The 19032-nt window shown below is 40.7% G+C and overlaps 1 protein-coding gene across 3 annotated transcripts in view; it reads left to right on the forward strand.

The window, feature by feature from the left end:
* REEP1 (receptor accessory protein 1) overlaps window positions 1-19032 on the forward strand; it is a 107704-nt gene that overhangs the window by 73829 nt on the left and 14843 nt on the right. Inside the window, exon 8 of one of the 3 annotated variants that reach the window (XM_056554365.1) lies at window positions 4059-4207. The exons of 1 other annotated variant lie outside the window; for it this stretch is intronic. In XM_056554365.1, coding sequence (XP_056410340.1) covers window positions 4059-4207 — 149 coding nt within the window. Of the gene's footprint in view, window positions 1-4058; window positions 4208-10407; window positions 10546-19032 lie in introns of all 3 variants that reach the window. One more of the 3 variants, XM_056554341.1, reaches the window with a different exon arrangement.

Consider the following 19032-nt stretch of genomic DNA (forward strand, 5'->3'; position numbering starts at 1 on the left):
AGACCCCCACTTGGAAGAAGTATATTGTTGTACACTTCTGTGACCTGTCTACCTTTCTTGCTTCAGGAAAAGGGCATATAGACATATAATGAAGGTCTGTCTCCTGCCATGAGGACAAATTAGGGAGAAGGAACTTAGCAAGCTCTTCTCCCTGCTCATTCTAGTAATTGAGGTCTGGACCTGGACCAAACAAAACTGTTGACCATTTTTTTTTATTATTATGTTTTTTTTTTTGACAGTGCCCATTTAAAGGGAATCTGTCATCACTTTTATGCTGTCTGAACAATGAATTATCAGGGAGGTCCCCAGCGTTTTCTCCCCATAAACCTTGACTGATCTTTCCATGTTCGGAATTAGGGAAAGACCTGTCAAATAAGGCCAACAGAGTGTGGAGAGGCCACATAGACTACCCCAATGACTTGTGGGTCCCACAGATTGTGTGACGTGAGTCATCTAGGAATGCAGCGAAACCTGTAGAATAATCTGGAGTATAATACAGACCGTAATTCTGGATCAGTGTAAGATAAATAGTGCAAAGTGTTTCCAAAGTGACTTAATTTTTAATGCAGATCAATTAAAGAGTTAATCTTCTTAGAATAAAGATCTCCAAACAATCAGCTGATCACTATAGTTCTTGCTTCTCTAACCTCCGGTGATCTGTTATTGGGAAAATCTCCTTTTTACCCATCATTTTCCCTGCAGTGGCCTCTGCAGGAAATATTTAGTATTAGCCACCTATGTAGATGAGGGGTAAGGGTGAGCCACCAGACTAGTAGCCACTCTTTCCATTGGCTCTGTGCTGGGATGCATACAGCGGGGTCCCAAGTTGGGAATCCCACTTTATGATGTTAATATACCCTAATTGGGCATGTCTAAATGGCTTGAATACAGTCATGGCCGTAAATGTTGCCACCCCTGAAATTTTTCTAGAAAATGAAGTATTTCTCACAGAAAAGGATTGCAGTAACACATGTTTTGCTTTACACATGTTTATTCCCTTTGTGTGTATTGGAACTAAACCAAAAAAGGGAGGAAAAAAAGAAAATTGGACATAATGTTACCAAACTCCAAAAATGGGCTGGACAAAATTATTGGCACCCTTAACTTAATATTTGGTTGCACACTCTTTGGAAGAAATAACTGAACTCAGTCGCTTCCTATAACCATCAATAAGCTTCTTACACCTCTCAGCCGGAATGTTGGAACACTCTTTGAAAACTGCTCCAGGTCTCTTATTGGAAGGCGCCTTTTCCCAACAGCAATTTTAAGATCTCTCCACAGGTGTTCAATGGGATTTAGATCTGGACTCATTGCTGCCACTTCAGAACTCTCCAGCGCTTTGTTGCCATCCAATTTTGGGTGCTTTTTGACATATGTTTGGGGTCATTGTCCAGCTGGAAGACCCAAGATCTCGGACGCAAACCCAGCTTTCTAACACTGGGCTGTAATGTGCGACCCAAAATCCGTTGGTAATCCTCAGATTTCATGATGCCTTGCACGCATTCAAGGCCCCCAGTGCCAGAGGTAGCAAAACAACCTCAAAACATAATTGAACCTCCTCCATATTTCACTGTAGGTGCTGTATTCTTTTCTTTGTAGGACTCATTCCATTTTCGGTGAACAGTAGAATGATGTACTTTACCAAAAAGCTCTATCTTGGTCTCACAAGCCGTTTTCCCAGAAGGATTTTGGCTTACTCAAGTTTCATCAAAATGTAGTCTTCCTTTTTTATGTCTCTGTGTCAGCAGTGGGGTCCTCCTGGGTGTCCTGCCATAGCATTTCATTTCATTTAAATGTCGACGGGTAGTTTGCACTGACATTGATGCTCTCTGAGCCTGCAGGACAGCTTGACTATCTTTGGAATTTGTTTGGGGCTGCTTATCCACCATCCGGACTATCCTGCGTTGACACTTTTCATAAATTTTTCTCATCCGTCCATGGCCAGGGAGATGAGTTACAGTGCCATGGGTTGCAAACTTCTTGATAATGTTGGGCACTGTGGACAAAGGTAAATCTAGATCTCTGGAGATGGACTTGTAATCTTGTGATTTTTGATAGTTACCTGCCCCAGGAGGGTTTAAAGGAGCATCACATGCTTGAAACAATCTTAATTTTCCACAATTTTGAAAGGATGCCAATAATTTTGTCCAGCCCTTTTTTGGAGTTTGTGGTGACATTATGTCCAATTTGCTTTTTTCCCTCCCTTTTTTGGTTTAGTTCCAATACACACAAAGGGAATAAACATGTGTATAGCTAAATATGTGTTACAGCAATCCTTTTCTGTGAGAAATACTTCATTTGCTAGAAAAAATTTCAGGGGTGCCAACATTTACGGCCATGACTGTATATGATTTGTAGTATTCTGATTTCCATACTAGTTACAGGAAGTAATTACCTGAATATTGCTTGAATAATGGTAGGATTCCTTTAATGGTGTTCTGGTGTGGTTCCCACTAACTGGCTGTTACTTCCCCTGGCATCAATCTACTTATAAAAAAGAATAATTATCTCCTGCCTGGAATGTTAGACTAATATTTGGAAAAGGTTCACTTGACAATTCCCATCTCTACCAATGATGGTGACTAAGTATCTGACATCATTAAGGCTTGGACTGTGCTTAAGTTCTATCCAGTCCTTAGATATAAATACATTTATTGTGTAATCTTGTTGTTACATTTTAAAAAATATTAACAAATATATATATATATATATATAGCAACAGTAGAATACAGCAGCACACTGCTAGCACAAAGATACAGAAAAAACATGAACTGCTATACAGCTATAGTGCAAAAAATAAAAAATAAATTAAAATGGAGGTACATAGCTCACAATTTGGCGGCCAAATAGTTTGGACCATCCCACCATGGTAAGGTGACCTCATTGGAACGGACCCTACACTGTGAATATGCCTCTGTGCAATCAGTTCAACAGGCATTGCAAGGTCTGAGACGTCCAAGCACCTTATATACGCCTACTGGAGGTGGGTGGGGTGCAGGAGCCAACATGGAGGTAGCCACTCCCCCGTATGTATAACACAAACAAGGATAAGTTAGCCAGCACTACTGACCCCAAACTACTATATGGACCTGGCGTACAGGTGCACGCTGCTAGGCTAAATATACAGCAACAGAAGAATACAGAAGCACACTGCTAGCACAAAGATACAGATAAAACATGAACTGCTATACAGCTATAGTGCAAAAAATGAAAATAATTAAAAAAGTGAGGTACTTAGCTCACAATTTGGCGGCCAAATAGTTTGGACCATCCCACCATGGTAAAGTGACCTCATTGGGACAGACCCTACACTGTGAATATGCCTCTGTGTAATCAGTTCAACAGGCATTGCAAGGTCTGAGATGTCCAAGCACCTTATATACACCTACTAGAGGTGGGGGTGCAGGAGCCAACATGGAAGTAGCCACTCCCCCGTATGTATAACACAAACAAGGATAAGTTAGCCAGCACTACTGACCCCAGTAGTGCTGGCTAACTTATCCTTGTTTAAGATAGATATATATATATATATATATATATATATATATATATATTTGGCGGGATCCCCATGATTAGACATCTTATCCCCTATCCTTTGGATACGGGATAAGATGTTTTTCGGTGGTGTACCCGTTTAAAGGGGAACTCTGGTACAGATCATCTTATCCCCTATCCACAGGATAGGGGATAAGTGTCGGATAGGAGGGGGGTCCGACTGCTGTGACCCTAGCGATCTCCTGCCCGGCACCCTGGCTTTCATTATACATGGAGCGACCTTCGCTCTGTGCATAGATTACTGTCGACCGAGGCACGAAGCAGTGTCCAATACGCCCCACCATGTATCCTTATGGAGTGCCGGAGATACAAGACCCCATGTTATAACCCTTGCTTTCAAAGTAACTGCCCCTTCTTGTGGCTTCTACTAATTTTCTTGAGGGGTTTGTTGACCTGATGGTGCATTGACTAACATTAGATAATCGATAACCCGCTTGTTGTCTAGTTTGTTGCCTTTTGACAATCTTCATGTTTATTTAATGTGTAGTTTGATGTGGACATAGTTGTTGAGGTGGAGCAGTGTGAGACGACCAGTAACACATCCTATGAGATACAGGAAATTATTTCAGATGAAGAAGATGATGGTGGAATAGTTATACTGGAGCAAGCCCCTATACACAAACCACCACGGAAGAAGAACCGACCTGTTGAGGTATGGGATGTGGATGCTCGGGTTTTCAGGTTTCTCTGTGTTATCTGTATCTTTGAAATCTAAGCCATAGACAGCTAGAAGATGCTTAAGTGGTAAATGGGTGGGGGCCATAGCTGCTTAACCACCCGTTCTAATATGAATAAGTGGAAAAGTGTTCCCATCATAAGGTTGGTCATGGTAAAGCTTATTTACATACCTAAAGAAATCAAGGAAAAATGCTATCCTTTAAGTGCACCAAGCAAATGACTTATTAAAAAATCATCTTAGTCTGGGAGATCTAAAGGATGAGTCCCCCTTTTAATATCATGTTTCCATAATAATTACTGTAACTAGTAATTTTTATAAGGCAGAGAGCATGGCTTTACACACCCCACCTATATTTTTTAAAGGGGTACTGCAGCCCTAAGACATCTTATCCCCTATCCTAAGGATAGGGGATAAGATGTCTGACCACGGGGGTCCCACCGCTGGGGACGCCCGCAACCTTGCATTTGGCGCCCACCGGGTGACGACCACGGGGCCGGAGTATCGTGACATCACGACTATGCAAGTCTATGGGAGGGGGCGTGGCGGCCGTCACGCCCCCTCCCATAGACTTGCATAGCGGAGGGTGACATCACAATACTCCGACCCAGTGGTCAGCACCCGGCAGTTTGTGAGCTGGCAGCGCGGCGTGCAGCTCAAAGAGGTTGGTGCCAAATGCAAGGTTGCGGGGGTCCCCAGCGGCGGGACCCCTGCGGTCAGACATCTTATCCCCTATCCTTTGTATAGGGGATAAGATGTCTTAGGGCTGGAGTACCCCTTTAACACTCTCTTGGTCTGGATATTAAGGATACACATGTAAAGTGCAACTCAACCAGCCAGTTGTGCATGTACAAGACAGATAGATATTGGACATATGAGTAATATTTCACAATGTGGTTGGAATATGTCCTTAGTCTTCGACCCCACCCTTTCATCATTTACCCAGGGTTCCTTTTGACAGTGTGTGCTCTGCTTCCTTGGGTATTTTTGTCAGCTCTTTTGACTGAACAGGTGTGATTGTGAATGGGGTTGTCACTTACATAGCAAGGCTAAGCATGGTCCACAGATTGGTGGCTGCTGAAGAATGTGCAATGTCTCTACTTTTGTGTTTCTGTGTTATAAATTGACTCTTATAAGTCCATCAGTAGAGAGAACGACCATCTTAACGTTATTTCATTTGCTTTTTGTTAAATTGATCAGGGGATAAAGAGAGGAGACCACTGATGTCATGAGCCCCTGTGTTATCAGAAGGACTAGGTGATGTACAGTTAAGGAGCAGTGCATGGTGCCTACAAGGGTTATGTCCTGTTTTACTGCAGCAGTATTATGCATGGAGCTAAGAAGATATTCACATGAACCATTGGTCAACTACTTTTTACTTACCTTAAATACAGGGGTTGACAGCTGAAGTTCTGTAGCAGCGATATTTAACCCATGGTTCTCCAAGTGATGCAAAATTACAATATTCATCATGTTATAGAAGTGATTTTTACTGGTATCCATTGGCACTAGGGACTATAGGTTTCAATCCAAACATCTGCATCAATTAAACCGTATCTGCCTATATTATCCTTCAATACTGATGCTATCGTATTGGAGGATAATATGGTGGCAACACTATTCAAGAGACATTTGCCCCCTGTCATTTTTTGCCAGCTGTCTCATGATATACCAATGCACCTCTGGAGCAAAATATGAATCAGGGATACTGAGAAAACAACTGCAGTCCCATGAGGACTAGATCAAATTACTTTTACAATGTTATATTTATAATATTTTTACTTAAGTGTATTGTTCTTCTTGGGCACCATGGTCCATTATTGCCGGTAAAAGGGGTTTTCCAGTATCAATTAATTGATTTAATGAAAACTATTACTCCAAGAATTTTGTAATATAGTATTTTCACTTTTTTTTTTTTTATGACTACCACATCACTGGAAGTTGTGTAGTCCTTTCATTTTCAGTGTGGTGTTGTTTCCAGCTCCCAGGCTCCTCCCAAGACAACGCATCATCCTTTGCTGTCTCAGGAGGCGTGGCATGGATCTTGTCTCTAAGCTCTAGCCACTCCCCTTGAGTGATGGCATCATCTCTGACCAGCCCCAACAGTCAAATTCACCATTTCACTGTCATAAATAGATATACATATGTATCTTTATTTTGACATTTAAAGAGAATGAAGTCCTGCCTTGCTCTGAAAATGCCTCAGACAGAGGAGCAGGCAGGGATTGAATGCAGCAGGTGTTGTGTTATGGATTGTTTTGCTGCAGCTCTGGGCAGGAAACTATGGTTGGGGAGTAGGCAGAGTAGGTGGGCTGTGATAAGGAGCTAAGGGAAAGCAATGCATTCTGGGATATACAGTACTGAGCAACTGCTCCACCAGGAAGGAGTGATATCTGACATGGTAGAAAGAAAATTACAAACCCACAAAACACATTTTTTATGGTTTCAGAACTGGGGAAGACAAGTTAGCAATGTCATTTGCTACTGCAGTATCTTTTTCTTTTTATATGATGTAGGAATTTCTCTTTTAAGGGTACCTCTCATCAAAAAAACTTTTGATATATTATAGATTAATGTATGCAGAATAACTTTACAAATTGCATGTTATTAAAAAAATATGCTTCTTTCTATTTAATTTTCCACTTTGAAGAAATGACCACTAGGGGTCTCCCTACCAGTCCTGTCAGCAAGCATTTCAGACTCATGCTGGAGTCCTAAACACTACGAGCTGCCAGTCTGCTTTGTTCACAAAGGAGAACACTCAGAGCTGCCAGCCTGCTTTGTTCACAGCCTGTTTGGCTGTGAACAAAGCAGGCTGGCAGCTCTGAGTGTTTAGGACTCCAGCATGAGTCAGAAATGCTTGCTGACAGGACTGATCGGGAAAAATACAATAGAAAGAAGCATATTTTTCATTAACATGCTATTGGAAAGTTATTCAACATTCATTAATCGAAAATATATCAAAAGTTTATTTGATGAGAGATACCCCTTAATTTAAGTGGGAGAATTGAGATTTATGGAATCTTACAGGTCTATTTTGGGACTTGCAAAAAGTTTTAAATCTGGGTTCACACATCCAGTAAGCACAACCCTAGTTCTGATATCTCCTCTGATACCATTTACAAGCCCTTTCAGAAGTGACAGAATTATAATTTACAGAACAATATTTGTATAGGGTAAAAGAGAAATTCTACCTAAAAAGAACATGCGGGGGAGTTCCACATTTTCAGATTTTATGCATTTGGTGTATACAGTGAAATATATGGTAAATGTGCAGCATAATCCACTGCAAAATGTGCTGTATATTATATTGCAGAATTGGTGTGGATTTGCGATGAAATCCACAATAACATTTTCCACCTTATGCATACTTTACCTTAGGGGTCATGCACATAAGGATTTTTTGCTTGATGTGGCACTGTACTCTCTAGAATACCGCCATAATACGTCATGTGATTGAACATGTCCATAGTTTTCTTTCATAGTTTCATTTTCTTCTCTCTCTGAACATGGGAGGCGCCTGCAGATACACCATGGACATACAAAATTCTATTGGTGCCATATTTCGGATCTGTGACATAAAAACTTTATATCTGTTCCTCACCAGAAAAACAGCAATTCTACATATGATGGATAAGGCTGCAGGTACATCCTGCTTTGCCCGTTCAAGTGGACTACTTAAAGAGTAGCTGCCCCCATCCTTTTTATTTCTGTCCCTGCCTATTGCCCATCTATCCCTAACCCCCTCCCTGCCTTTATTTTTTTTTTTTTTACTATGTTAGAAATGGCTACCTGTTAGTGAGCTCATTTACCAGGCAGACTTCCCAGCAGGTGCGATGTCACTGATGCCTGCTGGGGCCGACTTCTGCCCTTAGCTCATCTATACACCCTTATTTTATCTATACATGCCATGATTGTTTTCCTAAACAGTGCACCTCCAGCTGTTTCACCACTACAACTCCCAGCTTGTCGTGACATCAGGGCATTCTGGGAGTTGTAGTGATGAAACAACAAAGTACAGGACACATGCATCCTGAGGCAGCAGCAGCGCAGCACTGAGATTCAGTGCGCACTACCGCGCGTATATGCCGGGGTGTGCGCCCGGCATGGATTGGTCCGAATTCAGCTGTGACGTCACAGCAGGCTGCAGCCGGCCACTAGGAGGGAGACCCCTAGTGGCCGGATTTCAAAATACAATATTTTGACCACAAAAAAAATGTATTGAAGAATATTAGAAATATGTTGTAGTACATAAGTACTACAAAATATTTAAAAAAAAAGTTCATGACAGTGCCCATTTAATGATACGTTCCTTTGTTTAATGGATGGCCAGACAGACCACTGAGTTTAAATTGTTATGTTGCGTTTTGCATCTTAGCTGAAAGCCCTTGAATAGAAACCTATGGGTGTCACACGAGGCTAAAGAAACTCATTTACACTATATATAATAAACTTATGTGAAAACACTAAACCTATAACTTCCATAAGTACCTCAGTCCATAAATTAGGCCTCATACACATGGCACATTGTATCTGCCGTCATGTGGTCTCTCTGTGGGGGACGGTATTCTCTAAAGGAATTATCCTATACCACGATACATTTAGCTTCACAGCAAATTAGGAACTTCCACATTGTTGCTGTATTATTGGACAATTTTTACTTCTTCCTCTATTAGAAAACTTGTATAAAAACATTCTATCGTGTCCATACATAGTCCGTACAAGATAAGAGCAATTTGAATTAACTTCAATACTATCAAAAACATGTTTTTTTTGTTTTTTGTTTTTTTAGTGGACACCATGTAGTGGACCTCCAGTGCTGTGGTATTTCTTTACTTAATTCCTACTATCTCTATACTTGACTTATTTCAATTGACTCTTGTTTGGATGCATTCTGTTTCTGGTGAAGCCGTATGTTGGTAGTCCCATTCATTGATAGATGTGGACCAGCACAGCCTTAGGACATGGCGGCTCATCTCAGTATTTAGTAGGGGTGTGAATCGCCAATAATTTGGCGATTTGATTCGAATCGCAATACCAGGGTGGCGATTCGATATATCGCAATATATTGCGATAATGTCATGTTGGCGATATATCACGATATATCGCGATATTCCCTATTAAAAGCTTCGGAAAACTTATTCTAGCTGAGAAAGAACAAGATCCCGCGAGAGTTGTCCTGTGAGTGCGTACGTTCTCCTTCCTGTTTGTTCTGAGTCTGTAGTCTCGCGGTAGCGGCCTGCGAGTGGGACAGAGCTGATAACAGGTACACTGCCAACTAGTGGTCAGGAGTTTAAGTGTTATAAAAAAAATAAGACAGACAAATAGGACTGTGACTCAGTGAGTGAAATACAGTAAATGTTAATTATAATAATTTATAAAAAAAAATCGATTCTCAGAATTTTAAAATCGATTCAGTATCGCGGAACAAAAAATCGCGATAATCGATTTTTTCTTACATCCCTAGTATTTAGGCATGGGAACATGCATGACAAAGTTGGTTTTTCAAGAGCTTGTTGTCTTTGGTCAACCCCTTCCACAGTGTTCAAAAATGTCATATCAATTAAAGTGGCATTTCATGATGGGGGCAACTCTTTTTCAGCCAGAATGGAAACATTGGACTGAGAAGCTCATGTTCTTGAAAACCACATGTAATATACCCTCGGATTTCAATGACCATCATGTAATGGTTACTCCAGTAGGAAAACCTTTCAAGCCAAGCAAAAAGGACTGATTTTGGGAGTCCCAATAACAAGTGTTTAGTGTTCGTATTGATATGTTGTAAAGTACGTTTCTCTTGTCCTCTGTTGCCTCTATAATCTGCCAAGTAACATAGTAATATATACTTTGGTTCAGCGGTGGTTCTGTCTTTTGATGACAACCCTTGTCTATACACCTAAGAAATAAGGACGTCATAGCGGTCAAGAGGCTGCATGAACAGTTCCTGGATTTTGTTTCGCTTACTACATATTGTATAAAACTGAGTAGAAGAGACACTTTTGCCTCCAGAAATCTTGTGATCAACCAGTATGTGCCAATTGTAAGCTTGTCCAAGCTCATTACATCCATTTTCATGTATGTGTCTTTGTTGTAAAGACCTAGAATTGCGATAAAGATCAACTCCTGTACCCTCTCCACCCCTCTCTCCCTCTCTTTCCTTTGGTTGATGTTCTCAGACACAGGAGAGACCGAACAGAAGGTCACTCAAACTCCATCGAAACCTGCTGCTGTGAAAAGACCAGAAGACACCAGGAGCAGAACAAGCTTAAAAAAGGCGCAGTAAGACTCCATTAACCATAACACTGCTGGTTAATGTGAGTATGACACCTGCTATTTCTAATTATCGGAAGTGACAGACCGGGGAGATGAGATGACTTATGTGACTTTAGGGTTTCCAGGATTGCCGTTTTCTTTAATTTTATCAACCTTTTTGTAGCCTTTAACGGTTCATATATATGTGTTGATTTTTTTTTTATTATAGAGGAATATGCAACCACCCAAAAAGAAGACAAACCCCCCCCCCCCCCAAAAACACACACACACACACAGCACTACAAAGAAACATCTGAAAAGATATAAAAGTCCTGCAGACAATAAAAATTACAAAAATAATCTGGCATAGATTAATTTAATTTGAGAAAAATTGTCTGAATGCTCTGATTTTGGTTGTCTTATGTATATGGGAGTATGCCGACTGAAATTCATAACACCCAATCCTTTTGTTCTCAAGAAAGATATTAGTGTTGCTATTAGTGCCTGGCAGCATCTTACCCCCCCCCCCCCCCCTCTCCCCATTGAGAAGATATGTACCCTTGGCCAAACCAAGCATGGAGTGGGTTGACCGGAGGAATAGCTATGATCGTACAAGCCTTTGGACAAACAGTTGAGTGCATGGCTACCTTAAAGGGGAAATCCGGTTAAAAAAAATGTTTAAAATCAACTGATGCAAGTAGGTTAAAAAGATTTGTAAATCACTTCTATTTAAAAATCTTAACCCTTCTAGTACTTATCAGCTGCTGTATACTACAGAGAAATGTGTGAAGTTCTTTTCTGTCTGACCACAGTGCTCTCTGCTGACACCTCTGTCCATGTCAGGAACTGTCCAGAGCAGGATAGGTTTTCTATGGGGATATGATTCTAATCTGGACAGTTCCTGACACGGACAGGGGTGTCAGCAAGAGAGCACTGTTGTCAGACAGAAAATAAATGTGCAAATTTCTTTGTTTTATACAGCAGCTAATAAGTACTGGAAGGATTAAGTTTTTTTAATAGAAGTAATTTACAAATCTGTTTAACTTTCAGGCACCAGTGGATTTAAAAACATTTGTTTTCTACTTGTTTCCACCGGAGTTCCCTTTTAACACTATCGGAGGTATAGGTATTACGAGCAACAATGTACCGTATATACTCGAGTATAAGCCGACCCGAATATAAGCCGAGGCCCCAAATTTCACCCCAAAAAAACAGGAAAATGTATTGACTCGACTATAAGCCTAGGGTGGGAAATACATCATCCCCCCCCCATGTCATCATCCAGACCCCCGTCATCATCCCCTCCCCCTACATCATCACTGCCTGTCAATCCCTTCATCAGTGGTCTTAAACCTGCAGACCTCCAGATGTTGCAAAACTACAACTCCCAGCATGCCCGGACAGCCGATGGCTGTCCGGGCATGCTGGGAGTTGTAGTTTTGCAACATCTGGAGGTCCGCAGGTTGAAGACCACTGGGATTGACAGGTGGAGAGTTCACTCGAGTATAAGCCGAGGGGGGCGTTTTCAGCACAAAAAATCGTGCTAAAAAACTCGGCTTATACTCGAGTATATACGGTGTGTGTGTGTGTGTGTGTGTGTGTGTGTGTGTGTGTGTGTGTGTGTATATATATATATATATATATATATATATATATATATATTAAAATTATCTGGGCTGTGCAACATTACAACCCTCAAAAAACATTCAGAGGGTTTATAGTCTTAAAATCACAAATTGATGTTTGTTAGTTGCTTAATAGATCAAATATACCCATTACAGTAATAATGTTAATAAATATTTCAGCAGTAATCCAACCCTAATGTGTTTTTTTCTTGCATGGCTTTGTCTGAGGAATTATTGCTGTAATATCTATGTCACCTCCATGTCATTAAGACATTCATGAAAACCAATGCCCAAGGTGATGCTGCCTATATTATCTGAACATTTAAAGGGGGTCTCCTATTTGTTATCTCTGGAATTACCAGGGGGTGAAGGTTTTTTTTTTTTAGCATGTGTTGGTTAAAGCGTCATTCCTGACCTGGTTATATAAAGAAAACTGCAGCATTGCCTCAGAAAACTCAATCTGTATATGAAAACAAGGGGAAAAATGCATGTCATCATATACTGTACCTATGGATTTATATATTGTTTATGTTGGAAAACACTATCTACAGCTCTATGCAGGAGTATTATATCTAGAGCCTAGGAAAGGGTTGTATCTAGAGATGAGCGAACTTACAGTAAATTCGATTCATCACGAACTTCTCGGCTCGGCAGTTGATGACTTTTCCTGCATAAATTAGTTCAGCTTTCCGGTGCTCCGGTGGGCTGGAAAAGGTGGATACAGTCCTAGGAGACTCTTTCCTAGGAATGTATCCACCTTTTCCAGCCCACCGGAGCACCGGAAAGCTGAACTAATTTACGCAGGAAAAGTCAACAACTGCCGAGCCGAGAAGTTGGTGGCGAATCGAATTTACTGTAAATTCACTCATCTCTAGTTGTATCCCATCCTGTGAGGTCATAAAGCCTTCCTTATCTTTAGGTAAGGCTGTCCTGATCTCACAGGATTAGATTCACTCCCATTCATGGAACACCTTTGAAATCATTTTTTTATTTTTTTTATTCTTGCTTTATACTTATTATGGTAAAAAAATAAAAAAAAATTTCTTTATAGGTTTTTACTAAAAATTGTGCTCTCTTCTGCTACTACAGCCCCCTGCTGTTGTCCCATTCTAAGCATAGTGCGTCAGAGAAGCTATTCTCTGATGGATTTGTTATCAGACTTTCCTTCTCTCTTGAAGGCATTTTAAAGCTGATTCATGACCACATGACACTTGATCATTGATCTGGTCATAAATCAGCTTAGAAAAGAAGTTTATGAAAAAGGGAGTTTAGAAGACTGATAAAGAAATTGAGTCCCTGAGAAGCAACCTGACAGAGAACGCGATATGGCAGGAGGCTGTAGAAAGAAAAACTACGATATGTTTTTAATAAAGACCTATGGAGAAAATGTTTTTGTACCGTAAGTAAAAAGCAAGAATAAGAAAAAAGCATTGAAACGTCTCCATAGCCTTTAGTGTACAGCTCCTGCATGAAGACATACTGATACCAGCTGTACTGTTTACAGGATACATCAATTATGTATTGACCTACTTACTGGGCTGTTTTTGTGTCTGGATATGGCAATACTTTTTCTAGTGTAACTCTAGGCAAAATTATTAATTCCACTTTTTCTCAGTGTTAAGACTCTCTTTGCCTCTAAAACTTTGCGCACATTGGGGTTTATCTACTAAGAGTAGAGTGTAAGTTTCTTTGTGGGTTTTGATTTCCGACAGGTATTTTCCCAAGGTATTTACTAAGGTTTCCCTACATTTTGCACTTTTCCCTACGTTTTGCTTTTTTTTTTACAACTGTTCTGATCTGTCGGGTTTTCCTCAGCTCAAATCCACCACATTTTCTGTGGAAACCTTAGTAAATATGTTGGGATTTTTCAAAACTGTCGGGGCCATGCCCCTTTTGTCGGGACCACGCCCACTTTATCCCATGGCCACGACCCCTTTTCGGGTTTTTCTTGTAAAATGGAGGGTTCTGGGTTTTTTTGCTCGCAAATTGTGTCGCAAGGGACGTGCGACACAATTTGGCCGCAAAACCCAACAAAAAAGAGTCAGGATCACATTAGTAAATGATCAATTACTTTATTAAGGTATAATCAGTTAAAAACTACAACAGTGAAGGCCAAAGGGCCTATGCAACAACATATACATCCAATGACACAGAATTAAAACTGGACGCACAAAGATAAGAGACTGCACAAAAAGGGCACTACCTCAAAGAAGGAACCCAAAAAAATAGGGAACAAATGACCGGTATAGGGATCACTCAAATGAGTTAAAGCCAACCATAGATAAGGCATGAATTAAGCATGTTCATATTACCTAGTGGTATGAAAGTGCAAATGAGGATTGTCACTGCCCAACGTTTCGCCACCAGTAGGCTTCTTCTGGGGCGTGAAGAAGCCTACTGGTGGCAATCGTTGGGCAGTGGCAATCCTCATTTGCACTTTCATACCACTAGGTAATATGAACATGCTTAATTCATGCCTTATCTATGGTTGGCTTTAACTCATTTGAGTGATCCCTATACCGGTCATTTGTTCCCTATTTTTTGGGGGTTTCTTCTTTGAGGTAGTGCCCTTTTTGTGCAGTCTCTTATCTTTGTGCGTCCAGTTTTAATTCTGTGTCATTGGATGTATATGTTGTTGCATAGGCCCTTTGGCCTTCACTGTTGTAGTTGTTAACTGATTATACTTTAATAAAGTAATTGATCTGTATTCGCGGTTTTTGTTCTTCTGGATTCAAGTGCTTACTTGCGTGGGATCTCTATGGTATTACGGGAATGTTTGTGATATTTATTCACATTAGTAAATAAACCCCATTGAGGCCACAATTTCTAAGACTTAAGCTTTGTCTTAGCTAGTAAATCATCTAGACATTAACCTCTAGTTCTATCTTGAAAAGGGCTCATTATCTGACAACTTCTACTCTTCTGTACAAGTTATCAGGCAAGGTGGCAGTTCAGCAAAGTCCTCAGAGACATCAGCCTTGTAGTAAATCAGGGGGCTGCAGAGGGGCCCCAACTCTGGTCAAAGGCCGGTCAACTCAATGTCCAATGTGCATCATTATCAATCGGTCGTATAAAGTTCTCTTATTCATTTTGCTCCATTTGTGTATTAAGATCCTGTATACCGAATCTGTGGTTTCGGTGACAATCTGGATTCCATTACAAAATTAACCTGAGGCACCTGACTAATAGTTCATGTGAATATAAAATACAGCGATCATAGAAAATTGGAGAAAATGGCTGCAAATGCAAATATTCCTTACGGCCTTGCTGCAGGTTGTGATTGAATGTGGATGCCGCCATTGCTACATTTATAGGCACTGCAATGCATCTGTCATCAATGTTGGTTACTGCAGCTTTAGGCTACTCTAAGTCTATATTGGATTGTATGATTTTAATCTAAATAAAGTTGGATTGCATAAGAATGTTTAAAGGTGGGGTGGTCCTAAAACACGCAGACCCTCCTTGCCGTTTAGGAGACCCTATTCTGTCACCACTAGGGTGAACTCACTGCATACTGGATTATTGTCGACTTCAATGGATGCTACATAAATATCTTTGTAGTGAGCTTCCTCTATGGAGAATTTTCGACTGAATTGCTGTGTGAATGGATGCAGAGGGTTTAGAGAAAAAAAGCTCTGATACCCGTAAGAAATCTGGACAAATAAAATAACATTATAGCAAAAGAAGAAAGAATCAGCTCACCCCCAAAGCCAACGATTCCGAGCACGGAGAGGGTGCAGACTGTACCTTTTAAAATAGCTAAAACAAGGAGACTCCAGCTCGATTACAGATCCAATAGCCATCTTTATTCGCATAGAGCTACACGAATCACAGGTACAAGGCAGGATGTGACGCGTCACATCCTGCCTTGTACCTGTGATTCGTGTAGCTCTATGCGAATAAAGACGGCTATTGGATCTGTAATCGAGCTGGAGTCTCCTTGTCTTGGCTTAAAGGGGTATTACAGGAAAAAACTTATATATATATATATATATAGAAATAATGGGTCAAGGGGAGCACCGTGCACCAGGATTCCAGATCCGCCCGGGTGCCAAGCTTCAGGAACCGACCAATTCCCAAGTGATATGTAGAATCAAGTAGAAGCGGCACACCAGTTTACCCGTGAAAGCGTGGGTTTATTCACACATCTGTGCAGAAAAGCTACGTTTCGGCTCGACAATAGAGCCTTTCTCAAGCATATCAAACATTATACAAGCATGTGTATATATAGGCCCTCCAATTAGATACACAAATGAGGGGGGTGTGCCCAAACCAAAATCAAAACAAACTAGAAAAGTACTCCAATAGACCATCATCGGTCTCATATACATGTGTTATAAATACAGCGGTATACAGTCATATATAGTGCTTACATATTGTTCATATAATACAGTGGTTCAATAGTGTACCGTGCATATAAATATTAATAAATTCATCTGAGGTCCGGTTCAAGAGGCGGCGTTCACCTGTTGACAGCAGCATAGATGTCCAATCAGGGTCAACTTCCGTTGAGAACAGTGTGTTTGTACACAAAGTCAGTGCGCAGGTGCCGTTTCGTTACTTCCGGTCGTCGCCGGAAGTCGTCACCAGTTGCCGGGTAAGATGTCCAAATCTCCACAGTGCATGTGTCAGTATTCTGTGCGCACGCGCACATCAACAATTATAGTACGGGCGCCATGTTGAGTATTGGCAAGTTTTAAGGGCAAGGTAAAGTACTGAAGATGACCATACTAACCTATAAATAAGGGCAAGAACCATTTTAAATAATTGTGTCATATATTCAGCTCATAAGGTATAACACCCTACATTGTATATGGTTTGCGGCCATGGCTCATTTTGAAGGGGTCTGTCCTATGGACAGAAACCAGTGGTGTCGGCAGCCTATTCTGACCGATTACATATCAGGTCCAAAGCCTGTTCTCAAGGAACTATCTTTGTGTTCTGGTCCCACAACTAGGACTCCTTCACTGTATGGTTCCATATATACTTCGGCAGAGCTGCTCACTGGGATATGCATAACCCCCATAATGCGCTCCCTAATACAATGCAATAAAATAAATATCTCAAGCCCTTTTTCTAAACTAGGTCATCCCCAATACTATGTCCAAGATCCCATAAAGCTGCAATCACACAATGATGTGGGATGTTTGACATCCTAAATTACCCTATATATTTCAGCAGAATCCTTGTGATGGTCACAGGTGTAACGCCAGCTCATCTCCGGACCCAGATGGTGAGTATCTAGAAACATAGAGAGGCATAGTGTAAGTGACAAATATAAAGAAATCGTAAAAAAAGTTACAGCACCATTACTACGGAGTAGCTAACAGAACCTATAAAAATAGGGGAACATCGCTGGCTCTGCAATTTCAAAGTTCCTAAAGAATCACGGAGACGTAGAAATTCCTAATTAAAGGCACGAACAGGAAAATCTATATTGAGGCCGTTTGGATGTAGTGAATTTAATTTGTCAATCCACATCACCTCTTTTTGCTTAAGAATTCTCTGTCTCTTTTAGGCATGGGGACATGTTCAATAATAGTGAATCTAAGTTGATTCACATTGTGACCAACGTCTAGGAAGTGTCTTGGGATGGGTAATTCCGTTTTTTTAGTCCTGATGGAAGATTTGTGATTGTTGAGTCTAGTTTTGCACGAATTGCTGGTTTCCCCTACATAGATTAAATTGCAAGGGCAAATGATCACATAAATCACATAATCTGTCTTACATGTAACATGATGCCTAATGTTGTATTTATGTTTAGTTTGAGGATGGGTGAAACAATCACCCTTGATCATCAGACTACAGTTTTCACAACTGAGACAGGGATAACATCCAGGTCTCAGTTGTGTGGCCAAATCCTGTTTGACTGGAAAGATATCTGATTTCACAACCTTGTCTCTCAAACTGACTGATCGTCTATATGAGAGCAAAGGAGGAGTCTGAAGTTCTGGTACATTTGTGTACGAGTGTGATATCACTGACCAATGTTTATGGATAATCTGTGCCACCTCTTTGCTATATCCATTATAGGTGGAGATGAAGGGTATCCTATTTTGGTGTTTAATCCTGGGTGTTGTCTGTAGTAGTGTGGACCTATTTAATCCTCTAGCTTTCTCTTGTTGTTCCCTAATAAGTTTTTTAGGGTACCCTCTAGACATGAACTTATCTTCCATGTCACCTAATCTTTGTTCAAGCTGTGTTGGGTCATCCACTATTCTTTTGACTCTTAAAAACTGACTGTATGGCAAGGAGCGGACCATCCTTTTCGGATGTAGGCTACTATAATGTAGTAAGTTGTTTCTGTCCGTATCCTTCACATACAAGTCAGTTTTGAGTCTCCTTCCTGCTATGTAAACCCAGGTATCTAAGAACTGTATGCCTACCTTGGAATACACCATAGTAAATTTGATGTCCTGATCAATACAGTTAAGGAAATTGAAAAACTCACCCAACTGTGTTTCATTGCCACTCCAAATGGCAAAGATGTCATCTATGTATCTCCACCACTTCAGCACAAGGCTGAAGTGGTGGGATACATAGACCGACATCTCCTCCAACTCTGCCATAACCATGTTGGCATAGGTGGGGGCCATGTTAGACCCCATGGCCGTCCCTTTTAATTGGATATAGAACCGGTCGTCACATAAGAAGTAATTACAAGTCAAAATGATTTCCACGAGTCCCAAAATGAAGATACATAGATGACATCTTTGCCATTTGGAGTGGCAATGAAACACAGTTGGGTGAGTTTTTCAATTTCCTTAACTGTATTGATCAGGACATCAAATTTACTATGGTGTATTCCAAGGTAGGCATACAGTTCTTAGATACCTGGGTTTACATAGCAGGAAGGAGACTCAAAACTGACTTGTATGTGAAGGATACGGACAGAAACAACTTACTACATTATAGTAGCCTACA

This window comes from Hyla sarda, chromosome 1 (assembly GCF_029499605.1).
Source record: "Hyla sarda isolate aHylSar1 chromosome 1, aHylSar1.hap1, whole genome shotgun sequence".
NCBI classification, from domain to species: domain Eukaryota; kingdom Metazoa; phylum Chordata; class Amphibia; order Anura; family Hylidae; genus Hyla; species Hyla sarda.